Source organism: Rhamphochromis sp. 'chilingali' (assembly GCF_963969265.1).
Source record: "Rhamphochromis sp. 'chilingali' genome assembly, chromosome: 5".
In the NCBI taxonomy this organism is placed as follows: domain Eukaryota; kingdom Metazoa; phylum Chordata; class Actinopteri; order Cichliformes; family Cichlidae; genus Rhamphochromis; species Rhamphochromis sp. 'chilingali'.
The window spans coordinates 574705-601855 of record NC_137932.1 but is presented as its reverse complement, the minus strand read 5'-3'; the positions used below and the strand labels follow the sequence as shown (position 1 = coordinate 601855).

The 27151-nt window shown below is 44.2% G+C and overlaps 2 protein-coding genes across 4 annotated transcripts in view; one reads left to right on the top strand and one right to left on the bottom strand.

The window, feature by feature from the left end:
• Positions 1–1507: 1507 nt before the first annotated feature.
• Positions 1508–10229, top strand: LOC308397652 (serine/threonine-protein kinase pdik1l-B). 3 transcript variants are annotated; one of them, XM_080883678.1, is made up of 4 exons: positions 1508–1774; positions 2009–2770; positions 4254–4479; positions 8944–10228. In XM_080883678.1, exons 2-4 carry the CDS (start codon positions 2033–2035, stop codon positions 9186–9188), a joined length of 1209 nt encoding a protein of 402 aa, XP_080739804.1. In that variant the 5' UTR covers positions 1508–1774; positions 2009–2032; the 3' UTR covers positions 9189–10228. The 3 variants fall into 3 exon arrangements, with proteins under 3 accessions (XP_080739804.1, XP_080739803.1, XP_080739802.1); XM_080883677.1 differs by having other exon boundaries at positions 1509–1673; XM_080883676.1 differs by having other exon boundaries at positions 1754–1886; positions 8944–10229.
• Positions 10230–16628: 6399 nt separating this feature from the next.
• The window catches only part of elp3 (elongator acetyltransferase complex subunit 3), a 32407-nt gene continuing 21884 nt past the window's right edge, over positions 16629–27151 (bottom strand). The window contains exons 10-15 of the mRNA XM_080883818.1: positions 22470–22663; positions 21431–21521; positions 18503–18568; positions 18187–18414; positions 17955–18036; positions 16629–17480 (exon numbers count right to left, since the gene is read on the bottom strand). Coding sequence (XP_080739944.1) covers positions 17389–17480; positions 17955–18036; positions 18187–18414; positions 18503–18568; positions 21431–21521; positions 22470–22663 — 753 coding nt within the window. The 3' untranslated portion in view covers positions 16629–17388. The remainder of the gene's footprint in view (positions 17481–17954; positions 18037–18186; positions 18415–18502; positions 18569–21430; positions 21522–22469; positions 22664–27151) is intronic.

Sequence of the window (27151 nt, the reverse complement as noted above, 5' to 3'; positions counted from 1 at the left end):
ATGTGAGTAAATTGGTGGCACAGCTGTGGATGCATATAAGGCAAAACACAGAGCCTGTTTCTTTGACATGGGAAAATCCAGAGATGTCAACCAAAACACCAGGAAAAGAATCGTGGAGCTCCATAAGTGTGGCTCAATTTGAATACAATTTGGTGCCATTTGCAATTAAAAAACACAGACAGTTTCTCTCTTTACTCTTAAAGTTAACAAATATGTTTTTATATTTATCAATCTAAAAAAATAAACATTTAGTCTGATTTGATGTTACAATTAAAAAAGTGTTTGTGTTTTGATCTGAAGAGTTTGTAAATATCTGGTTTCAACTGTATATTTGATGATTGTCAGCACAAAGAGGGAGAGAGAGGAGCAGAGAGGGAGATGGAGAATGAGGACAGAACAGAGATGAACAAGAGCAGGTGAGACACACATGTTAGTCAAATGGTTGCTTACTAAAAGTATCACTGTATCATAGGTACTCATGTATCTCGTACCTAGTGTTTCTTTTTAGGTTTGCTATTTTTCAAATTCTATATTTATTAAGTTCTGCAGGCTTGTTTGCACAACAAGGCTAAATAATTATATAAACTTTTCTCAATCTAAATATTGTACTTTGGTAGAATTAAATAAATAAGTGTAGTGCAGGTCTATGATGATTTTTAGTGCTACTATCATCTAGTTCTGATTGTGGTTATGTCTTGGTTAAGTCCTCAGTAATCCTGCTTTTGAACTGTTGTAGTCCTGTTTTAATTCTGGATCAGTTCTGGGTCTGGTTGAATTGGGGTTTAGTCCCTGTGTCTTGATACAGCCCCGACTTCGTTCTGTCTTGCTGCTCAATTAAAAAACTAGTTTAAGGTGTCCTGCATGTGTGATATATATATTTCCCTATATGAAGTCATTCTTTTTTGAACAAAACTCAAAACAGAGCCTATTAATCTTTCAGTCATTTCTACACCCCCCCCCCCTCAAAAAAAAAAAAAAATCCCACATGCATACTACCCTTTAGGGCTAAGCCCCGGGTGTTTCAAATGTCTGGCTCCTCCTCTGCATTAAACGATGCCCAACAACATTTTGAAATGGTGCATTTGTCCATTTGTGAGTTCTGTGCATGCGACTTTGCCACACTGATACTGATAAGTTCTACCCACACTGACTTTGTTTGCTGTTTACAGATTTTGTTGGATCAAACACAAAGAACACCAGAACCGTATTTAAATGAGCTATTTGTAACTGCTAACCGAATTTTTTTGCGTTTACACAGACAAATTCTTTTGTTGTTCGTTCAAATAAAAGCTCCATCTGGGCCTTCGTTTTCATTATTTACCAAAATAATGGTGTCCGTTTTTGACGTAACAAATTCCCTGTCTGAACTCCAACGTGGGCGGGGCTCGGACAATTCGAATCACATTACACGTCTCGGACTTGGCGCTCAACCAATCACAACGCGGTACTGAGGTTTCTTAGCCAATGACGATGCGTGTATAGGCAGAGCGGGATGTTCCGAAACTTAGACACGGAAGTTTGTGACGTTTTCGTCTGCGTTTCCTGTGTGTGTCATAAACAACAACAAAGAAACTCGTATTTGTTGAACATGGTTTCGTGTAAAGTGCCTCCAGTTGAATAAACGGAGGATTCAAGGCGTTCCGTCGCTCATAAAAGAAGCTGAAGTGTTCCGGGTAAGTCGGAAATCAAAGTAGGAAGAGCTTCGTGTTTCGATGCCCTTTTAAACCACAGACTGCGCCATGTTAAACGCGCCGTCGGTTACCACCTTCATACGGTCAGTCGGAAGCGTTATTGTCTGTAATATACGGTTCATGATTGTTCTTCAGTTAAGCTTTATTTTAAGATTTATTATGTTGACTCGTTACGAACCTGAACGTCAACTTGAGGTTAGTATTTTCTCCTGTCATAAGCTACGATATGGATAAATGTAACGCTTGCTTACTATATTAAAGCGCTGTTTACGGTGTGTATATATATTAATTGTATAACATTAATCTGTGTTTGTCAGGAGACACAGCAGCTTCCGGGAGAGATGGAGGAGCTCTACACCTTAGAGAGGGAGGTGGGACGAGGCAGTTACGGCGTGGTGTTTGAGGGCCGTATGGCCAAAACTGGACAGAAGGTGGCTATTAAGCGGCTGCCCTGCAGCAACCCAGAGTGTATTGAACTCTACTTGCAAGAGCTGTGGGCCATGAGAACCACAGCCAGGAACCACGTCAATGTCATTGCACTGCACAGCTGCCTCCTGCAGACGGGGTCCAGGAGCCTGAAGACCTTAAAACCAGGGAAACTGCCCCTGCGTCTGGTTGAGAGCGTGCTCAAAGGAAGTGTGGTCACAGCAAAGCAAAGTCAGGAAAGGACCAATCCTCAGTCTAACACCAGGAGGACAAACTCTGGCTTCAGACTGCAGGACAGGACTAACACTGTGCAGGCCAGAGCTCATCTCCATAACAAGGATGAATCAAATGCATCTGATTCCACAACCCCTCAAAGGCCTCAGAGCAGAGTCAGGAAGAGACCGGCCCCGAGGGAGGAAGAGCAGACTGCGCCGCTGCGCTGCTTGGCCCTGTGGCTCGTGATGGAGTACTGTGATGGAGGAGACTTGAATCAGTACCTGCTCTCCAGGCCCCCAGATGCTCAGCGTAACCACAGCGTGGTGCAACAGCTGTGCAGCGCCGTGGCCTTCCTACATAGCCTGGGAATCACCCACCGGGACCTGAAACCTGACAATGTGCTGGTGTGTGTGACACCAAAAGGCCCCGTCGTCAAGGTGGGCAGATGTGACGGTGTTTATCTCAGATCAAGTGGCGTCAAGCTTTGTTTGAAAAGTCACACTGTTCAAATTTGAAGGCACATTAGTGCTTAATAGTTCTGCTCTCTGAGGGGGTGTTTGCTTTTCACAGCAGCAGTCTGCTTGAGACGCAATTAACATAAGAAAGTAAAATATGAAGAAAACAATTGGAAACAAAATTGCTCTACTGATCTCTTTATAGCTAAGCAATGAACACATTATATACAAAGCAGAGGGAAAATATTTATGGCACAGCAGTGCAGCCAGGAAGTGAGATTCTACTGAAAGTCAAATCACAGATCAAGTGTTCGTGTAAATCCATGTAAACCCAAACAAGCCAGATTATCTGGTGAGTTTTTATCTTTATATGTGGAACAAATGAAACTCTAAATTAAGATGCAGCTACAGGTTGCTTTCATTGTTTGTTGATCTGCCACTTACATCTCTACAGAACATCAGAAAGTCATGAAGCATGTCCAGCCAAAAGTGATGTCCTCACATGTAAAGAGCACTCTACCAACATTGACTCATCATTCTGTAATGATCAGACCTTACGTATCTTTGTAAATCATCTTAGATGCGTGGATGAGTCTTGATGAAACTTTGGCCACTGTGACTGCCAACATCTCTTTGGTGCTTACAAATATTTTTACTCATCCCACACATTGTTCGATCAAGCACCAAATAAAAGTGTCACTGTATAGAATACAAAGTCAGATTAGAGTAGCGTGTCACGATATAATATAAATCAGGGGTCCCCAATCCCAGTCCACGAGGGCCGGTGTCCCTGCAGGTTTTAGATCTCACCCTGGGTCAACACACCTGAATCACATGATTAGTTCATTACCAGGCGTCTGGAGAACTTCAAGATGGTTATTTATCCATTTAAATCAGCTGTGATGGATCAAGGACACACATCTAAAACCTGCAGGGACACCGGCCCTCGTGGACTGGGATTAGGGACCCTGATATAAATGATCATAGCATATGTATGTTTCCCATCTTCCCAATGGTTGATTAATTTTCTACCAGTTGGCTAGTAGGAAAAAAAACTTTGTGTGCCAGCTTTTCTTTCCTTTTCTTTTTTGTTCTAAGCCAGATATTAAAAGTAAAGGACAGCGCTTTTTACTGTCCTTCTAAAACCAGGGGTAGGCAACTCCAGGCCTCGAGGGCCGGTGTCCTGCAGGCTTTAGATGTTTCCTTGATCCATCACAGCTGATTTAAAGGGCTAAACGACTCCTCAGCATTTCTGAAGGTCTCCAGAGGCCTGGTAATGAACTAATCATTTGATTCGGGTGTGTTAACCCAGGGTGAGATCTAAAGCCTGCAGGACACTGGCCCTCGAGGCCTGGAGTTGCCTACCCCTGTTCTAAAACTATTGGTGGCACATTGATGAGACTAAGCCCAAGCTGTAAGCTAACCGAAGGCGTGCTGGTTTTTCTTTTTCTTCTTTAACCCCGAGGTGGCAGATTTTGGTCTGAGCAAAATGAGTGAGGGCTCCGTGGATGGCGGCCTGACCAGACAGCACTTCTCCTCCACCTGTGGTTCGGACTTCTACATGGCTCCAGAGGTGTGGGGCGGGCTGACCTACACGGCCCAGGCAGACATATTCTCTCTGGGCGTGATGTTTTGGGCGGTCCTGGAGAGAATCACCTTTCTGGAAGAAGGGACGACTCAGGAACAACTGGGTAAGCGTCTCGCTGAGAGAAGACGTCACCATAAGCCTCTGCCTCACTATTTGGCGCACTCGCAGGAAGGTGGGAAAGGTTGAGTGTGCGGTCAGCCTGGTGATGATGCATCGCGCTGAATCCAGTTTGCCTTAATTAAGTGGCACATATTAAAAATGTCAGCTGCTATACATCATTCATTTATCAAGCATGGATGGTACGATCATAGATCTAAATAGCAAAAAGATGAATGATGATTTATGCAATGCTGATGTGGATTATAGTACCTTGTATTTTAATACAAGCTGACATTATGTAATTCAGCCTTCCATCTTATTAAGAATTTGAGAAATCTGCGTGTTCGTCCATTCTCTCATCTTTGCTCCAGACCTGAGAAAGTTTTAATGATCGCTGGTTCTCTGCAGTGACTGCTGCCCACTCCACTCAGTAAGAGCCATAATAAGAGGGAGATGCAGCATTCAGAAATAAACTGAGATCTCTGAATCCCACAACAGCAAAGTGGTGACAGTGTAACTTTCAGGAGAAATAAAAGCACTTTTAAAAACGATATTTTGTGGAAAGGTTAGCAAACTTTGATTTGACTTTGACTGCATGATTCGTAAAAAATGTACAAACTTCAGACTCCAGCTTTCTTTCTGCCAGCTCCTCCTAATAATAGCATATAAAACGATATCAAATATAAGTCATATATTTGGATGTGTGACGCGTAACTTAACACAGCGGTCCCCAACCCCCGGCCCACGGACCGGTTTGGTAGCGGGCCGCGAGAGTTGAGGCTCGGGTGTGAAATTGATGGTTTTCAGGGTTTTTATCATTAACTCTGTTTCCCTGGGTCTTTCCCGTGTCGTAGTTGTGCGTCTTATTTTGAAAGAAATGTTTATGCGTTACCATAGCGACAAGAGAGCATTAAGGGGCGGAGAGGAGGACGTTGCTCTTGATGTTGTTGGCGCATTTCAGGAGGACGCTGCTAATAAATTCAATTCAATCTTTATTGGCAGACTTCATGTCCATAAAAACAAGACAAGAAACACACACACAACTCCCCCCCACCCCCCACAACACAAGGTATAAACCGCTAAATATATATATGTATATAAATAAGTATATAAAGCATTTGTAAAAATATAAAACCATAATATACATAAAACACAATTACTTAAAATAAATCAATAAATACACAAACACTTTAACCAGTGCTTTCTGAGACTGGATGAGTAACGGGAACCACTCAGTGTTGGATCTGTGAGTGCTAAAATTATACTGTTACTCGAACCATCCAGTCGTTCTCTAAAACTGAACATTAACTTTCTTAAAAGTGCTTTAAAAGTCCAAACACTCACAGCTACAAACATCTGGCTGGCACTACCCCTTCTAGGTATCCTGCAAAGGATTCTCATTGCATCATTATATGCAACATGCAGCTTCTGCATGCTACATTGTTTGTAGGATGACCACAAGGGGGCAGTATATAGCGTGTGCAATACGCTTTAAACAAAGCCACTTTAACTGGAAGTGAACAAAAGCTGAATTTGCCTGCACATAGAGCTTACACCGCTGTCTGTATATGTCATCATCATCATTCATTTGCTCAGTAATAAAGTGACCGAGGTATTTCACCTTTTTAAGAACTTCAAGAGTTTTTTGTGCCAGTTTAAACAAAGGGAAATTTAGCTGTTTATCCTGCTTGGTTCTACATATCAAAACAGCACTTTTAGCAGCATTGTACTCAATGTCATATTGCACACCATATTCAGTACAGACATTGAGAAGATCCTGTAACCCAGCACTGCTTGGACTAAAAACAACCAGGTCATCTGCATACATGAGATGATTTATCAGTGCTTTACTTAATATACACCCAGTGTTACAGGCTCTCAGCTGTATGGACAGATCATCAACATATAGATTAAATAAAATTGGAGACAAAATCCCACCCTGTCTGACACCAAAGGGGGCAGAAATACTGCTTCCCCATTTAACCTGCATGTTCTGATGAGCGTACCAGTAAGAGAGAATCCTCGCCATGTATTGAGGAACTCCCCGTCTCTTCAGTTTATCAAAAAGTTTTCTGTGGTTCACTCGATCAAAAGCCTTAGAGGCATCAATGAAACACGAGGACAGATGGATTTTTAGCCCTGTACAAACTGACTATTTCCTTGAGTGCATATATGCACATGTCAGTGCCGCGCTTTGGTTTGAAGCCAAACTGATTATCCAGAGAAGAGATGAACACATTAACTCTGTCAAACACAATCTCTGATCTGAGAGGTTTTGTGGTCAGCAGCAGCTCAGTCGGTGGTTCCAAGTTTTACACGAATGGGTCCTCAGTCTGTTGCTACAGCTTTAAAGACGATTGCCTATATTTTCCTAAGTGGCAGATGAGTTGGTATTTGTGTATGACAACATAATTTGTCCTTCTCGTACGTCAGCATTGTCATCAAACTCTGATGCCGTGGCACTGGAAGTATAACGTCTCCAAAGTTGTTGGCAGTTCGATTCGAGCAGAGGAGGGCACCGAGCCATGCGCTGGAGCTCCGCAGTGAGATTTTAATTTCTTTTCTTGATGTCTCGTCAGAAACCCGCGTGGCCGTCGGATGGTGCAGCGTCTCGACGTACAATAACACAGAGCGCTGTTCTGCTCTCAGAGAGTAATGAAATGGCTGCAACACCGACGTCTCATTTTGTTCGCACAAACCCGATTCTGCTCAGAGGAGACCGAGCAGCGGGGCGATGTGAAGCATTATCCCCCAGTTTAGTGCCCGAGAACTTCCCTGAGTCATTGATGTTTATGCTGAAAGAAGATGCTTACAATTGGAGAGTCGTGTGAGTGGATCATTTTTCCCTTTAATAAAAAAAGTAGAGTTTAGCAGCTCAGCTATCACAAAGAGAAAACCGAGAGATTCAACTGAAGGTGTTTCAAAGGTAGAAATAACGCTCCATTATTTAACTTTAGCGTGTCTGAGGATGTGCACGCCCACATGCTTACACAACGATCCAGGGGAGCGGAGAGGAGCCAATCACAGAAAAGCCAGACTCAGCCTCCTGTGCTTTAGGCCTGGAAAGCCTTCATGGCGTTTTGCTCAGTCAGGTTAGGCAATGATTTGCTGGGCTCTGACTCGGGCCAGCGTTACTCAGACTTCAGTGTTGACCTCAGGCTTTTATGAACAATGTGTCACCTTAGGGTCCTCTGTGATTTTGGTCACACTACCTCAAAAACCTGGTGTTGAGCTAAAGTACCAACCGATGCTTTTCAAATGACTTTTTAAAATTTTTGCAGCACATGTGTTTCAGTGATGCGGCTTTATTAGTTTCCCTCCATTAATCTCATTTTTCTGTTAGTTAATGTAGTTGTCTTATGTCTAATGATGACGAATGACCAGTTCAAGTGAGTTCACAGTTTTATCTTATGGTTTCTTGATTACACTTATCAAAATCTTCTGGTGCAAAAGGAAGAAAAGAAGCTCAAATATTTCAACTTTGATTCTGAAGATCAGAGGCAGGAAGTTCTTTCTGCTCATGGGTTAGGATCATGTTCAGCCTACAGAAGCAAGCACATACACTTGTATGTAATGACACCTGTGGACAGGTCGGGCTGAAATATACTGAACACCTTTCAAAGTGTTGACATCATGTAGTGACCAAATCACAGTCTGTGAACACATTTAAACATGAAAACACTCGTTTCACCATCCGTGTGTCTAAATCTTTTTTAATGTAAACAGTTATTGTTAAAGTGAGGTGCAGGAAGTGTTTGCATCCAAGGAAACTGACGTGTGACAGGATTACTGTCCGTGGAGTCAGAGCTAGAACCTTTACGGGTTTCCGTCATCTTGGGGTCATGTTAGCTAAACCTTGGAGTAGGGCCCGGTGCCTGAACGTCATCTCATCTTTGCTAATAATGATCCGACTCTTACGCCGTAGCACTCTAAGCCAGACTGATTACACTTGATGCTGTGTCACAGGGCCAATCAGAGCCCTCAGTTCATCATGTGATGCTTGATGGATTGTTCCTGTGAAGGAGTAATGCTGGCCCGGAGCTCTTATTGAATCTCCATTTTCTTTGTAAAGGACCCATACATAAGAAATGTCACACAAGCTTTTTATCACATGCATACTAACAGTCTGCCACATGCAGACACATAGAAGGGAAATAGTTTTACTGAGCCATCCACAAATAGTCTCCACAAAGAGAGCAATTTATGAGAGCTAAGAAAATCCCAGCGTCAATTTAATTTAAACACTTTTGTGTTCCACGTTTTTCCTTGTCATTTAATTGTAATTATGTTGTTTCTGATTAGTCCATGAATGACTCATTAATAAAGTGTGTCTCGTCGTGCTCTGAACATCTTGCACACCCTGTTAGTAATTCCTGGTAATATTCCACGCCAGCTTCTCAAAGTCACTGAGGTCTGAGGCGCTCTGCCGTGTCTAACCTACCCGTCTTCCTCCCCGTTTCCCCTTCAGGCGCCTACGTGTGCAAGGGACGCTCAGGCTGGCTGATGCCGCTGGGAGAGGCTCTGTGGGAGAATGCAGAGCTCCAGCTGTGCATCCCGACGAAGTTTAAGAGAGCGCCCCCGCTGCCGCCCCCTCCCGGCCCTGCCACGTGCGCCCTGCTTTCAGAGATGCTCGCCTCAAACCCGGACGCCCGGCCGACGGCTGACCAGCTGGGGGCCAGGGTGCGCTCCGCTCTGAGAGAGGACTCCCACTGACACAGAGTACACTTGAAAGACTGTAATGGGCTGAACGACAGTAAGGAGCCCAGACTGCAGTTCGTCCTGTTTGTTTAAATAACGGGCACTTTGATGCCTCAGAGAGGAAGGGGTGATAAATGTGTATGATTATCTGGGATTGCAGGTGCTAATTTTCTCCCTGAACCACAAGCTCAGCTTCTAAATCATGTGCAAAGCCATATAAAGGGAAAACAGGAATGAACTAGCAGATTCAGATATGGCTGAATTGGCATAAATAGGTTTGCTGCTCAGTGAGTCTTAAAGGTTTTTTAATTCCACATTATTATTATTATTATTATTATTATTATTATTATTATTATTAATTTAGCCTAGGTATGGCTCTACTGAGCTATAAGGACATAAAAGTAGTAGGCTTAAATCTGTAGCGTGGGTCGGACTACATAATGCTGTGTGTGCTGAAATAACTCTGTGATACTATTTTTGTGTCTAAGCTGTAATGTTTCAGTTTATGCTGTTATATATTTTCACAAAGGTGTGTGTGGACATGATTTTAATACTCAGTTTCACTCAAACGTTCTCACCTCAAATCTTCAGAACAAAATGTCTATTTATTCTTCTGTTTTAGTGAAATATAACCTTTGTATACGTCAGTTTACTTACTCTCAGAGGCACTTAGCGTCTTTTTTCCTGCCTGTGTGCATTCAAACATTAATATTTGAGTTTGTCATTTGTAAATATTTCTTCTTCATTTCACGTGTTTGCTTTGAGTTAGTGACGCCGTCAGCTGTTTACAGGATTTTCAAACTTGTGTCATATCTGCTGCACAGCACAAGGCTCGCTGTGACGGACGGTCGCTAACGTCTCCTCCTGAACAGGAAATTAAAGCCAGGCATGTGGATTGTTGCTGATCATATCCACGCAGTGTTCACTCTGTTTATTAGTGATCATCAGTCTCAGTCACATGCGTGGATGAATGGAGATCGATTATAACATCAACTGTGTCCTAAATTTCTTGTTAATCTCATGTAATTTAAATAAAGATGGATTTATAACCTCTTTAATCAGTGGTAACGGGAATTTTTATTCATGTAAAATTCATGCTTGCAGTGTAGTTAAAGTCAAACATTGACCTGTGGAATAAATGACCTCTTTGCTCAATAAGGCTGTTACACCGAGCGCACGGAGACTCGGATATTAGAGGGAAGTAGTATGGGCTCAAAATGTGGTCATAAATATTTTGTACTTGTAAATCAGCTTTGTATCTGTGAAAAGATTTGTGTGTGGACTTAGCCCCAAAAAACCCCTGCAAGTTACAAGTACGAATTTTGGCCCTATTTTTCTTCCTTTCATCTGATTGGTCAATGTCATGTCAATCACAAATGTAACAATCCAATCAGAGAACAGATGGGTTTGGCCGTCGGAAGGCCGCTTTTTTTGAACTGCAGGTCTTTGAAGGAAATAAATGCCCTTTTACATGCCAACCCAGCGTTTTCCTTCATCACCACAAAGGAAAACAGTCTGTGGTTGTCCGAGTTTGGTGATTTTTGTGTCACAGGTCTACGTGTTTAATATAGGGACTACCACAGCCTTTTCAACAGTGCTGCGGAACGCAGGGTGGGGGCGGGCAGTGTTTTGGAAATGACAGTCTTCATTACAAAGCTTTCTTCGTTATGAATTAGCATACATGTTTTTACATTTGAAGAACTAGCAAAAAAAAAAACTCTTGTAGAGGACATAAAGTCAGAGATAGAAACGACAAGGAGCAGGTGCATCTAGTACAGGTAGAGCTGCTGCAAAAACCCACAGAGCCCAGCAGCCAGCGCAACAAATTCTGGATCCTTTGCTTTTAGTTAGCATTAGCAGCACATCCTGCTCTGATGTGAAAGGACTTTTATGCTGCGCACTGTGACTCACAGCAATGGTCCCAGGTCAGCCCTGACTTTGTGTTAAACTAATCCTAAAGTAATAACGGTATTTCTAACCACTGATATACCACAACTTTTTCCTTTCAACAGCTACTGAAAGTTAGGGGACCTAGCTGCTATTGGATATTTATATAGAGATCCTCCAGCTTCAAACTGTATTACCCTTCAAGGACCTGCAGTTAAAAAAAAAAGCGCCCCTCCGACAGCCAAACCCATCTCTGCTCTCTGATTGGATTGTTACATTTGTGATTGACATGACATTGGCCAATCAGATGAAAGGAAGAAAAAATAGGGTCAAAATTCGTACTTGTAACTTGCAGGGTTTTTTTTGACACACAAGTCCACACACAAATCTTTTTTACGCACGCACAAATTCTTTTTACACATACGAAACTGATTTACAAGTACAAAATATTTATGACCACATTTTGAGCCCATAAAGTAGCGATTTAAGCTAGTGAGGTGACGGTCAGCGCCTGCGCTCAGCGAGGTTGTCTGTGACAGAGGCCAGTACATCACAAACACGACCTTTGAATGCTTGTCCACAGAGGTTGTAGAGGACGGATCGCTCCGGCTCATCACCACAGAACCTGTGCAGGTGGAACATTAAATGTCTTCTGCACGAATCCCCAAAACAGAATCACAAACACCGGCTACGTTATCAAGTAAACCCAGCCACTGAGTAAACCTGTGCAACTGCTTGCCAACGCATATCTAATCAGCCAATCACGTGGCAGCAATTCAATAAATTCAGGAATGTAGACGTCATTAAGCAAACCTGCAGAAGTTCTGTTTGAACCACGGCGTGCAGAAGCGCATCTCTAAATGCATTTAACTTTGAGTCCACATGCAGTTTACACAGAGCATATGTGAAAATGTTGCTGAGAACACGTCTCAAATTTCGCTACTATTCACATGATGGATAGTAGCGAATTTGGCATGAACAAAAGTATGGATCCGTCCTGCCTTTTATTTAAAGCAGGGGTCAGCAACCTTTCTGATGATGAGTGCCATCTAGTGTCGCATTAACTGGTATTAACTCAGCCAGTTAATGCGATGCAAACCCAGCTGCTCATTAAAGCTTTCTGGTTTGATCAGTCTCGAGTCTTCGGATGTATCCGTGTATTTCCGCGGTGCTGATGCTGCGCTGAGCGGACAGCTGCTGAAGCATTTGAAGTGTCTGAATGTGGAAATTTCAACATCGCTCGAAAAAACTGCCAGCTAGCAACGTCCCTCTGTTGTTTTTAGCCAATTACAAGTTGAATCTGGTAGTTGGGGTTGTTAGCTAAGATACCGTCATTACGAAACGGCACAACTAATGTGTGTATGCGAGTTAATTTGCGATGTGCACCGCTGGCCCGGCCATTTATTTTTTAATGCACCTTCTCAGATTAACTCACTGCGTGTCGTGCCCAGGGCTGGACTGGGACAAAGAATCGGCCCGGGCATTTTGACGAGAGACCGGCCCCCCATAAAGCCTTTGAATGCAAACGCTGTTGTGACAGTGATGCACGCTGTCTTGTTGGTATATGTATGATTTCTATACATTTTACATCAGATAAAAACTTTGGTTGTAAGATTCAGATAATTATTTATTAAAAGTGAGATATTTTAAATGATAATAAGAAAGAAAAGTATTTCTTTGTGCCCCACTCTCCCTGTTAATGCCCTACCTGGCCCCCTGGCAACACTTTGCTAGACCCGCCCCTGCACAGTTACCAGCTGTCAGCTGCTTAGAAAAGGATCCTGGTGTTATTAGTCTCTCAGAAACAGTTCATAACTTCAACTCATCCATGTCACCTAAAAGGTAAACCTGTTTCTCCATCACAGCTCTGATGATTCAGTAAGGACATCTCCTGGTTTCATCTTCATGTTTCCCTCTCACCACATATCCAAACTGACATCATGACCAGCAGCTTTACAGCTGTGGCTCCAGCAAACATCAGCTGATACTAGAAATTAATATTAAATAAATTCTAACAACAGCTGATCAAGCTTAAACGTGCTGCTGTTGTTTAGCACGACATCCGCTGGTTTCCTCTTTCTGGCACAAAGTGGGCGATAAACAAACAAGAGAGAAAAGCCGATCAGCTGATCATTGATCAGTTTCATGATTGAAGTAGCAACAGGAGAGGGAGGGGGAGAGAATGAGAGAAGAAGAGGCAGCTGACAGCGTAATGACGCAGAATAAATCCAGCTTTGTGTCTTTTTCCATCCTAGCTGAAGAAAAAGTCAGCACAACGAAAATAAACTCCACCTAAACTTGGTTTATATCTGACCCAGATAGACTGCAGGTCATAACTTCTTACCTGAAGTTCAGTTCACCTGACACTCGGACCGGCGGCTGCCTCAGGTCTCTCCTTCTCCTGCCTCGCCTTTCCCTCATCCACCTGCTGGAAGCTCCACCATAGCCACCACCAAACAACTGAGTTATTTTTACAAATCAAAGGAGCTTGCAAAGAAAGGCGTCTGGACTTCTTTAAGTTGCTTGAAGACGTTTCACCTCTCGTCCGAGAAGCTTCTTCAGTTCTAAGGTCAAATTCTAAGGTCACATCCTGGGCCATCTGACCTCAGGAAATCACATGATAAGGTGGGGCCAGGTTTCACAATGAGCTCACCTGAAACTCTGGCTGATTGGGACCCACACCCAGTTTCACACCTTGGCTCAGGCGATTAGAGGATCATCAGGGGTCCTTTTGTCCCTCTGTGGGGGGTCACTCCCACTAGGTTTATATCTGGGACTCTCCATCATTTGACCTTAGAACTGAAGAAGCTTCTCGGATGAGAGGTGAAACGTCTTCAAGCAACTTAAAGAAGTCCAGACGCTTTTCTTTGCAAGCTCCTTTGACTACGATGACCTGGTTGACTGAGAACCTTCACAGACATATTTTTACAAATCTTCCAGCATCTGGCCAATCCACCACCTTTCATTGTTTATACCGTTACTACAAAATAAATAATAATAAGATCATCGGCCCATAAAAACGAAAAATCACCATCGGCCCACCGGGCAAATGCCCGATGGCCAGTCCAGCTATGGACGTGCCATCAGTTAACCCTTCGGCACGCGTGCCCAGGATTGCCGACCCCTGCTCTAAAGGATTCCTTTAGTTGTTCTTTTTGCAAATGCACCAAATCTGGTCCCTCCTAAAGTCCACTTTGGACCACACACTCAGAGTTCTGTGAGCAGCTACCAGATCCTTCGTTTCAAATCCAGTCAAGTGTTGTACAAAAGCAAAATTACTCATGTTGTGTCACTTTTCACGTACACGAGCCAGAGTGTACAGAAACAATTAGAAGTTCAATATTACAGATGGGAACCATAATCTCCAGCTCATATTTATAGCCCACTGCGTCTCAATGTTAACCGATGAAGTTTCAGCAGATGTTAGATGTTATCTTTCATTCCCTCATATGTCTTTACTGAATGACAGTAACATTAGGAGGGAATTTCGTGCTAGACTATCTTTAGACGACGCCAACTTGATTTGGCTAACTTGTACTTGCCAAAGGCTCTTATCCCCCATTACTCAAAATTGGAATTGCATTAGGAAGGGATCAACTTACAGCAAGTGTGGGCTGGAAGAAACATTACAGGCGCACTAACTCTTTCATTGTACTGTGAGTGTTAAAGTTAAAAGCATAAATCTGGAAAAACTTGTTTGACTAAAAAAAATCTCTTAGTTATATTTTTTCCCACAAATTAAGGTTTAAATAAAAACGTGGGAAACACGGGGCTTTGAGCTAAATGCTAACAGCAGAACGTGAACATGTGGTTGAGCTAAGCTTTTGTTGAGACACTCAAGTCTGAGCTGTAAATATCAGCGCCATAAAAATGTGGTCATCCGAGTCATTTTGATTCACTGCTGAGGATGAATTATTTGAATTATTGCATATTTGTTTGTTTTTTAAACTCAGAATTAACTTTTGGTCGAATATTTGAGTCATTCTGACTGGAAACACTTGATGAATTTTGATGAGACTTTGTGGTTCGGCAGAGTGAGCTCAAGCTGGTTTCCAGTTCTCTGCTGAGATTTCGCTTTCTTCTCTCCTACAATGTGAACTCGTGAATGGGATGTAAATAGATTACCACATTGTGATTCAACTTCAATTCATTCACCAGTTCACGATCATATTCACCTCGGGGTAATGCATAATGCATAGACCCTGCAGAATGTGAGAGAGAACCTCAACAATTAGACAATTCACTGTGAGCAACTGTGGGGAGAAAGAACTCCCCTTTGATAGGAAGCAAGCTCTGATAAAGCTCAGGGAGCAGCAGGTGTCTACTGCGACTAGTTGGAGGGCGGAGGTGTATCTGGTGTGTGTTGGTGCATCATCATAACAGCGTTGGTCCCGATCCAGCCAATCAGACATGTTCGTTTTGTTTCTGTAACCATAACGTTGTTTTCTTTATTCATTTTCTTTTATATTATTCTTTTATCATTTACGATGCTCGTGTTGGTTTGCTTGTGATAATGTTTAAGTAGCAAAGTCTTGGCTAATGCTAACTGATGCTCAGACAACACGATGTTGATCCTGGACCAACGTGAAGGATCCTTTTTATAAACACGAGCGTTTGGTACTTAAACTTTTTTTTTTACATAACTCAGATTCAGAAATGAGAAAAAAAGTTTTGTATTAAAGTTAAATTCATGCCTCAGGTTCTCAGAGGACGTGATAACTTCTGCGTTTGGATCATACAGGACTCTTCATCGTTTAAATACAGCACCTGACTCTTCTGCGTCGGGAGCTCAGCTGAGACAAAACGTTTAAATATTTCCTCACTTCAAATCATATTTTCACTCTCAGTCTGAAAACAGGATTACCGGCCTGCTTCTGTCGTTATTTTTACACTGCGAGAGTTTAAACAGCTTCACATCTGTTTACTTAAATTCGACTTTTGGGCCGGGCGTCTAAAACGGTTTGAAGCTCACCACAGCTCGATGCCTTTCTCATCTCTCACTGTGGTAATGTTAGTGGGCAGTTCTGTAACCTTCAGCCTGCTGCACCTCGGCTCGTGTCGCAGAGAAGATGAGACCCGACTCCGCACAGTGTGGCGGCGCGGGTGGGGGACGAGGAGTCCTTTCAGATTTCACAGCTGATAGAAGGAGTGAACAAGCGTGGAGAGAAAAGCCCGAGTGTGGCGTGTACCTCACTGCGTCAGGACTGCAACACACACAGCGCAGTCACGACACAGCGGCCGCATCCGTTCAGCTCCAGTCGCCCGTGCGGTCGAATCCTACACGAGGCAGAGGTCTCCATGTGAGCCCCCTTTATCGCTATGTTTGATGACAAACGCTTTCCTGTGACTGTGGTTTAAAACAGCAGCCAGGACAGGTACGAGATTTGACCGGAAAGGATTTGTCAAATGAGCTCTCGGCGCGGGTCTGCTACCAACCCCCGGCGATGAGGATCACATTATCAGAGGCTCTGATAGGATGTGACCTTTACCCCTGGAAGCTTTCCACCTTTCTGTGGTTTAGTTTTAACGCCTCAAAGGTCTCCCTGCAACAACAACTCAAAATCTCACAAGCAGTTACTGAAATATACTTTATTGTTCCAGAAAAAGACAAGAAGGCATGACAGAAAACACAAGAAACAGGATTAACTGAGACGCTTTTATGTAACGCTAATATTCAATTTCCTGCCCTACAAATCAAAACAACAGCTGCCCGGCGAGGACGCTTTCCACTGTTTGTTCATCCGCCGCCGTCCGTTAATGAACGCTCCCCTCGTAATGGGTTTCTATGTGATTGCAACATAAACATGATTAACTGGAACCGTGATGCAGGCGTCTCATTCCATCCCAGGCAAACGGTTATTTCACGGATACCCAGATATGCCGATTTTTCTCCGCTGCGCGCACGGATCATTGGAGTGGAATTAAAAATGCCTCGGCAGGTTGGCTCTTGTTCCACGTCAAAGTGAATCAGTGCTGCTTGTTGTGAAAGAGTCTGAGCGGTGCGACCGGGACCCGTGTTTACAGAAAAAGGGGGAGACTCGGAAATGCGCAACTTTAAATAAAAGGCGCCCATATGAGGACACTGTACGTTTAAAGAATCTTAATTTGAACTCAAAACACAAGGCTGGCTTCACCCTAGATAGCGTTCCCTAATTCCTTACATCCTCTCGTACGTCTCCTTATCTTTAAAAAATAGAAGAAATGGAGCAGCGGCGGCCTCTGTGTGCTCCAGATAAAACAAGCCGACCAGCACCGCCTCCGATACTGCAGAACACCATCACATTAATATTCGCGTCCCAGAGTGCTGTTTTGATAAATAAAGTCCGTTTCAGTCCGCTCCCGGGCGGTACAGGTCCTTCACCATATACGGTCCCTCCAGCTCGTAGCCCATCTTCCTGTAGTAGTTCCTTGTTCCTACACCTGCAGGATGAATCACAGCGTTCTCAGTGTCACAGGACCCAAACATTCACATCACCGGCTCCTGATAATCTCTCAGTCTGACACACGCAGTGACATTATTGGCTCGTCACAGATAAATCTGTGTTGTTCACGAGGCCTCAGCACACCGGGCGGGCCCCCTGTTTGATTTGGCAAAGTCTCATCCCGGGATCAAACCAGGGATCCTTCTGTTGTTAGGTGAATGTGTAAACCAGCACTTAAAAAAATAAGTAGTCAGTTATTACAGTGTACAATTCAGTCTCGGCCACATCTTCAAAAACACTTCTCCTCTGCTCCTTCAGATTAAAAGCATCAAATTTCTGGTGAAGGGTAAAGATTTTTCCTCCTTTCACTGTGGTCTCCGTGGTTACAGTTACTAAAGATTGTCTACTTTTACAAACTAAAGTGTTTGTTTTTTCTGTGTCAGAACAGTTCACATCGTCTGCATCGACTCACCTGATATAACAGCCAGTTTGCAGGAGCCGTGCTCATCCCTGGCGATTCTTTCAGCCTCCTCCATCAGCATCATGCCAAACCCCTGCACACGCAACACAAATACAATTGGTTTGAAAACATTCAGAGCTTCTGAGGTTCGGCCGGTGTGGAGAAAAACTCGGAGAGGCTCAGAGCGAAACCGTCACGGGCATATCTGTTGTTGTGTGTGCATGTGTGTGAAAGTGTAAGCCACCTGATGCTGGAACTTGCTCGGGTCTCGGCTGCTCACAGGGACCACGCTGCCATACACGTGCAGCTCACGGACAATGGACACGCCTCCTTTGAGCTCCGGGCGGAAGGACTGTGGAGAGCAGCGGCGCAGCCGCAACAGACCGATCAGGATGTCCTGCTCAGGGTCTTCATAGGAGAGAAAGGTCTCCCAGCCGCTGTTGGCCACATAGTCTCTCCGTATCAGCTCCACCTGCACACAGACATCTGTGTTAGGGAGCATCAGGAAACCACAACGTCTCCTCGGCCCGTCTCACGCTGCGAGTGAGGGCGTCGGTTACCTGGTAAGGTCGGACTTTGTGGTGGATCTCTTGGATGCCTACTTCCCGGGTTCTGACGTCACGACACTGCAGGCGCGCGCACACACACACACACACACACACACACACACACACACACACACACACACACACACACACACACACACACACACACACACACACACACACACACACACACAGAGACGAATTAGAAAGTCCAATCACCTCACAGCTGTTACAGCTCATCAGTATAATGCTCCTGCACATGCAGCTTATATATAAAATAGGGGTGGGGGAAAAATCGATACTGTGTAGTATCGTGATATTTTGTATCGATGCAGGGACAGCAGAAATCGATATTTTGTTACAAAAAGGTTTTTGTGCTCTGACTTCAGAGCATGTTGATCCTTTTTCTGAGCAAGAATCCTGACATCCCTTCACTGTCCAAATGTGTTTAACTGTTTTTGGCAGCAATAAACATGACAGTTTACTTATTTTAATTTAAGACATGTTTTATTTTAATTACGTTTAAAACTTTTTTATTTAATGTAAAATCATATTTTGTTTTAATTTACTTTCAAATTCTTCAGTTGCTGAATGGGCTGCATAGTTTTCATAAATAGCTATAATTGTACCAGATGGTTGCATTCAGTTAAGCTGGACTAGACTGTAATACAAACCGTTCAGTTTGTCAACAATAAAACTGAAATGAGAGAAAGACTGAGTGCGAGACTTTGATATTAGATAAAATGAATATTGATAAAGTTTACCTTTATGGACAGAATCTGAATATCGCAAAATATTTTTAAAAATTGCAATAATATCGTATCGTGCGTTAAGTATTGTGATAATATCGTATCGTGGGATGTATGGTGATTCCCACCTCTAATATAAAACAGACTTTTATCATCTCAGATTTCTCACAAGTTAAATGTGGCTCCACGTCTGGACCTGCAGTCTAACTGCACACAGTCACAAAACGATAGACAGGAAGTGTGACTGTGGGCTGCGGTGTTACCTGCTCCTATGCAGATCTAAGCCACGGCTCAAGCCACAGGTGAAACGTTTTCAGAAAGACGCAACACGTCAGCGAGCTGTTGCTGGAGGTGTTACCGTGTTAGACGGTCGTAAGTCACTGATGACAGTATGGAGCCCCATTAGGGATCTGGGGGTGTGGGGGGGCTCGACTGTTTATCTGTGTAAATGGTGATCAGCTGGTTAGCCGAGGCGTGTCCCTGCTGTAATGTGAGGAGCTCTGTCGGCGTGTGCAACACGAATTCAGACCACAGCAATGCCTAAGATCAAACTGGAGCCTCGTTGGCACCGGTCCCTCCTCTGCTCTCAGCAGCTGTCTAAGCACAGATAAAGGGCACTTGCTGTTACCACGGTAACCGCTGTGTCTCCAAATGAACCAGGCCTGAAATCTTACGGATTCGAACTTTAAAGCTTTCTGTTTCAAGGATGGCCAGCTGTGTCTTAAAGGGGACCATTTCTGCTCATTTCCAGCCTCAAAGTTTTATCCTTGGATTCTAGAGGAGCTCAGCGTTGCAGCGGCAAACACGACGCATCCCCGGGTCGAGGCCAGGAGGAGACTCGAGTCCAGTATCAGGAAGCACTGGCTCCAAGCCCGGGTAAAGGGGAGCTATCATCTTTCCTAAAATCAAATGTGCACGTCCATCTGCTACGGTGACCTCTCGGGAATAAGTACCTCACCTGTAGAGTCGCTGCGCGTGACTCCCAGCTCAAACTAATTCGTATTCATCCCGTCTGACACGAGTCGTTTGAGCTCCACCTCCTCACTCGAAGGCCACATTCATTCAGCTGTTCTGCCCTCGAGTGCTCACGGCGGTTTAAAGCCTGAACTACAGACTTCATCACAGCATTAGTTGTGTTTAAAACAGGGAAAGAGTTGAGGTAAACAAAGAGGAGCAGCTTTCTGCAAACCGGCTGGAAAAGTTTGCAGCGTCAACAAGAGAAGGAGGTCATGTTTGAATAATTTGGCATCACAACATCAGCATAACAGCGCAGAGCTGCGTGTGAGATCGACGCAGCGTGATTCTGGTTCGTAGCCGTGTGTGGAGCTCAGCCAGACAGGCGTGAGGGTAGTTGGTGTTTTTGGGAAGAGCAACGCAGAGCTCTTTCTGTGGTGGCGTTTCAGCTCGGCTCTCGCTGTCTGATAACGGCTGCTTTTTAAATCCAGTCTCTTTAACCCTAGAACACTATCGCTATAAATAGTAACACGATCACTAATGCCGGGTGATTTTTACCCGATATAATATAACCAATGAAAAGTAATCGAATATATCAAAATATGACAACACATGACAAATTAGAGTGGTCTTCTTTTACTTTCAACTGTGCCATGTCTAACAAAATGAAAAATAAAACTCCTAAAACAAAATAATGACTCTGGAAAGCTGGTCTTTGGTCCACCCATTCCTGGGACATTTGAGACTTCCCTGGTGATGGCACAGGCTCCTCGACACGCAAACAGCTGCAGGGGTGAGAAATCATGTAAATGTATTTTCTCGGGTGTAAATCACCCAGCGATAGTGTTCTAGGGTTAAACGACGCTCTGCAGCTGCTGACTCTCGCATGTGCAGCCCAGCCTGGTGTTTTCAGCTTGGCTGGGCTCGTACCCACGTTCTAATCTACTTTCCAGCATAAATTCAATAAATGCTGGAGGAGGTCGGCTGGGCGGGAGGGTACGCAATTCTGTGCTCCAGCAGTCCTCAGCTACACCTGTGTGGCGTTTTAATCTGTCATCTTACCCACAACAGCTACAGCGGGAAAATTATTCTCACAGTCAGCATTTGCACGTTGGCACTCGTCGCCACTCGAGTTCAACTGTTCTCCCCTTTTGTCGGATCAAATCCCAGCTGGAAAACACCGTTAGCTTCCTCCCTTAAAATAAGCTGACGCACAGCATGTCAGGCCTTATAGTCTCACCTCAGTGCCCATGTCCTTCATCCTGGCCAGTGCCAGCTCTCTCAGGTTGCCGTGCTCCACACCAGAGCTCACCAGCGGCATGGGGATGTCCCTGATGGGCGGATGATACAAGAAATGACTGAACAGCAGAGGCGCTCCACATCTTTGGTACAGTACTGCACTCGTGGTTTTCTGCACTAACAGAATTTCTTTTTTATACAGAAGCAGCTCTGCTGTCATGCTTCACGCTCACATTCACACCTGAGGGAAATTTAGAGTCACCAGTTAACCTGACCCCGCCCAAACAAAAACACTTTGGGGTTCCTGTAGGAACCGTTCATCTCAGCTTCATCTCCACATTTTTATTCTTGCATTCCATTCCTGTAGCTTTGCATAAGTCACACCTCAAATTAATTCCTATTAGACGTATAAAACATCTGCAGATTCTACTGTAATAATCGTCGCTGTGGTGGCTGTAAAAAGACAAATGAGTTTTTTATATTACATTTGGATTGTACTCAGTTATGGCCCAAAAAAGACATTTTGCACACACGAGGATATTTAATATATTTAAGGAATAAAATAAAATAATATAATAAAATACAATCCACTGAATATTTTGCAGTATTTTGATGTTTTTAGCACAAAGTTACCTGAAAAACTGGCCACCGTTCTTTTTCCCGGTGTGTGTGTGTGTGTGTGTGTGTGTGTGTGTGTGTGTGTGTGTGTGTGTGTGTGTGTGTGTCAGTGCTGGGTGAGCCCCATATGTGAGTCACTTCCTCCACAAACCGCTGCCTCTGTGCATTTTTATTACATTCATTCAAACACATCGACCTGTTGGAAGCTGTACATGCATATTTATGAGTTTAGCATCTTTGTTCTATGAAATAACCTCAAACAGTTACTGACTGCATCTTTGAGGCTTTCTCCTGATAACAGAGTTTGTTAAACTTCATCACCCTACAGATGCAGCTCTGAAGCATGACCTGGCTTTAGCCATGTGCTGGAATTATTGAGAATCGTGCACGCAGCTCACGTACCATCAAGCGTATCCACTCACCTTTGCACTCGGTACACTCGGGTCCAGGGCGGCACCAGCGCCAGAATCCGAGCCACGAGATCCACCAGAGCGCTGGGCGTGTAGCTCTTGTACCGGCCGGTCTTCCACAGCTCGTACAGACCCGTGCCTCGGATGACCAGGGTGGGGTACAGTTTCAGTCCATCTGGCCTGAAAGCTGGATTTTCAAAAAACTCCTGGAACAAGCAGATTCATGTTGCACTTTAAACTCACCGCTTAACAGAGAACAATTCACATTTGCATCAAAGTTTTATTTCTGGAATGAAGCAGAGAGTTTGTTTGAGCTTCTTGAAACTGATGAAACGGGGTCAGAGAGAAAAGGAGGAGCTGACTTCATTTATGTGACTTTTCCACACGGGTCAAGAAAAACGGGCCTCTGCAGAGGCAACGAGATCGGCTAGAAGCAGCATCCACTGACACTCAGTTATTCAGTGGGAGGAAAGAAATGTCTGGGTCTGCGCAGTAAGAGGAGTCAGTGTGATTTCCAGTCATGCTCCTCCCCTCTGCGCACGCTATCATGATCAGGACCGTGAAAATCTGGAGTGGAGGCGCATTCTCCAAAATAGGCCGCATTATCGGTATCTCATAATCTCCCCCTCTCTCGTCACAGCTCATAATCACACGAGGACATGTCCCACACGGCCCTGCAGTGCAGCTGAAGGGAGGGAGGTGAGGGAGGAGGGGGAGCCGATCCGACAAATAACAACGCTTCGATACCAAAAGAAGGAGACCTGGGACTGGGGGCGGCGAGTATGCACCTGCTACTGGTTTGGACTGTAAATTCACAGCTTCTGTTGGTTGGTAGAGAAGAAACTCGTTAGGATGCCTCCCTGAGAACAGGAGCATCTGTACACAGGAGATAAGTGAGGGAGGAGCTCAGGCTGGGAGGAAGTTGTAATCGAATTTCTTTATCAGAACGAGCGTGAAGTGCAAAGTTCTCCTGTTGCTGCCCTTTGCAGATTTAAACTGGTCTGGGATGCTGCAGACAGCAGCGGGCCCATTATAATAGGCAGCAGCCACAGATAACAGGAAGCATGACTGATTTGCGTTTGCATTCATCTCGACCAAAGACAATGAGGAGCCCCCGCCTCCGAATGCTCGCAAACAGAGGACCTCAATCAAACTATTATTAGCAGCTGTCTGTAAACCAGTGATATACAGGGTGGGTCATTTATATGGATACCCCGCAATAACATGGGAATGGTTGGTGATATTAAAGTCCTGTTTGTGGCACATTAGTATATGTGAGGGGGCAAACTCCTCCAGATGGGTGGTGACCATGGTGGCCATGTAGAAGTCGGCCATTGTCTTTAGTTTTTTTCAATAGGAAGAGGGTCATGTGACACATCAAACTTATTGGTAATGTCACAAGAACAACAATGGTGTGCTTGGTTTCAATGTAACTTTATTCTGTCATGAGTTATTTACAAGTTTCTCTTTGTTCACAGCCATTGACATGTCGAAGAGGTTAACATGTGAGGAGCGAAATTGTGTTGATATCTGGTGAACGCAGTAACCGGGTCATTGCAGCAGATTTCAATGCAAGACACCCTACGAGACCACCCATCTCCATGCTACAGTTAGCAAACTGCTTGCTAAGTTTGGTGAAACTGGTTCAGTGTTGGATTTGCCAAAATGTGGACGCAAGAAAACTGTCACTAATGAAGAAACATCAGTGGCTGTCCTAGCTTCATTCAGCATGAGCCCACAGCGTAGCACTCGCCGCATGTCACTGGAGAGTGGCATTAGTCCAACATCCCTTCGGCGGATATTAGCTACTCACAAATGGCACCCTCACAAACTCCAGCTGCTGCAGCATCTCAACGAGGATGACCCAGATCGGCCACAGAATTTGCAGAATGGGCAAAACAAAAACTGGAACAGGACCCTCAGTTCACGCAGAAGATTTTGTTCAGTGATGAGGCAAACTTTTATGTGAATGGTGTTAACAAACAAAATCACCGCTATTGGCCTGACACTAACCCACAGTGGATGGATCCCTCCAAGACTGTTGGAACAACAAAAGTGATGGTTTGGTGTGGTATATGGGAACAACGACAGTGGGTCCATTCTTCATCAATGGAAACCTCAAGGCCTCTGGATATTTGAAATTGCTACATGATGATGTGTTTCCCTCTTTATGCGCTGAAGCTGGCACGTTCCCTGAGTTTTTCCAGCAAGATGGTGCACCACCACATTATGGGTGCAGGTCCGAGCATTCCTAGATGATCAGTTTCCTGGAAAGTGGATTGGTCGTCGTGGGCCAGTTGAATGGTCCCCAAGGTCTCCCGATCTGACCCCCTTAGACTTTTATCTTTGGGGTCATCTAAAGGCAATTGTCTATGATGTGAAGATACGAGATGTGCAGCACCTGAAACTACGGATACTGGATGCCTGTGCTGGCATTTCTCCTGCGGTGTTGCTATCAGTGTGTGAAGAGTGGGAGAAGAGGGTTGCATTGACAATCCAACACAATGGGCTGCACATTGAACACATTTTATAAGTGGTCAGAAACTTGTAAATAACTCATGACAGAATAAAGTTACGTTGAAACCAAGCACACCATTGTTTTTCTTGTGACATTACCAATAAGTTTGATGTGTCACATGGTCCTCTTCCTACTGAAAAAACAAAAGTTGTATCCAAGATGGCCGACTTCTACATGGCCACCATGGTCACCGCCCATCTGGAGGAGTTTGCTCCCTCACATATACAGGGAGTGCAGAATTATTAGGCAAATGAGCATTTTGTCCACATCATCCTCTTCATGCATGTTGTCTTACTCCAAGCTGTATAGGCTGGAAAGCCTACTACCAATTAAGCATATTAGGTGATGTGCATCTCTGTAATGAGAAGGGGTGTGGTCTAATGACATCAACACCCTATATCAGGTGTGCATAATTATTAGGCAACGTCCTTTCCTTTGGCAAAATGGGTCAAAAGAAGGACTTGACAGGCTCAGAAAAGTCAAAAATAGTGAGAGATCTTGCAGAGGGATGCAGCAGTCTCAAAATTGCAAAGCTTCTGAAGCGTGATCATCGAACAATCAAGCGTTTCATTCAAAATAGTCAACAGGGTCGCAAGAAGCGTGTGGAAAAACCAAGGCGCAAAATAACTGCCCATGACCTGAGAAAAGTCAAGCGTGCAGCTGCCAAGATGCCACTTGCCACCAGTTTGGCCATATTTCAGAGCTGCAACATCACTGGAGTGCCCAAAAGCACAAGGTGTGCAATACTCAGAGACATGGCCAAGGTAAGAAAGGCTGAAAGACGACCACCACTGAACAAGACACACAAGCTGAAACGTCAAGACTGGGCCAAGAAATATCTCAAGACTGGTTTTTCTAAGGTTTTATGGACTGATGAAATGAGAGTGAGTCTTGATGGGCCAGATGGATGGGCCCGTGGCTGGATTGGTAAAGGGCAGAGAGCTCCAGTCCCACTCAGACGCCAGCAAGGTGGAGGTGGAGTACTGGTTTGGGCTGGTATCATCAAAGATGAGCTTGTGGGGCCTTTTCGGGTTGAGGATGGAGTCAAGCTCAACTCCCAGTCCTACTGCCAGTTTCTGGAAGACACCTTCTTCAAGCAGTGGTACAGGAAGAAGTCTGCATCCTTCAAGAAAAACATGATTTTCATGCAGGACAATGCTCCGTCACACGCGTCCAAGTACTCCACAGCGTGGCTGGCAAGAAAGGGTATAAAAGAAGAGAAACTAATGACATGGCCTCCTTGTTCACCTGATCTGAACCCCATTGAGAACCTGTGGTCCATCATCAAATGTGAGATTTACAAGGAGGGAAAACAGTACACCTCTCTGAACAGTGTCTGGGAGGCTGTGGCTGCTGCTGCACGCAATGTTGATGGTGAACAGATCAAAACACTGACAGAATCCATGGATGGCAGGCTTTTGAGTGTCCTTGCAAAGAAAGGTGGCTATATTGGTCGCTGATTTGTTTTTGTTTTGTTTTTGAATGTCAGAAATGTATATTTGTGAATGTGGAGATGTTATATTGGTTTCACTGGTAAAAATAAATAATTGAAATGGGTATATATTTGTTTTTTGTTAAGTTGCCTAATAATTATGCACAGTAATAGTCACCTGCACACACAGATATCCCCCTAAAATAGCTCAAACTAAAAACAAACTAAAAACTACTTCCAAAAACATTCAGCTTTGATATTAATGAGTTTTTTGGGTTCATTGAGAACATGGTTGTTGTTCAATAATAACATTATTCCTCAAAAATACAACTTGCCTAATAATTCTGCACTCCCTGTACTGATGTGCCACAAACAGGACTTTAATATCACCAACCATTCACATGTTATTACGGTGGATCCATACAAACGGCCCACCCTGTAGAGTCAAACGTGAGGTCGATGGATAAAGCGTGGCCCCAGTTGGCTCGTGCATGACAAAAATGTGAGAGACCAACAAAATCATTCAGAAAACAATTGCTTTAAGTCGTTGGCATAAATCTGGTGCTTCAGTTTACTGAATTACAAGATGTTTTTAAAATCTTACAGAACTGCTAACAGCCACGTTAATATTTCTTTACAGAGGGTTGTGCGGTCAGCTGAGCGCACCATCCGCTCCGAGCTCCCTGACCTGCACTCAATCTACAGCAGGCGGTGCTGGACCAAGGCCAGGAAGATGGTGAAGGA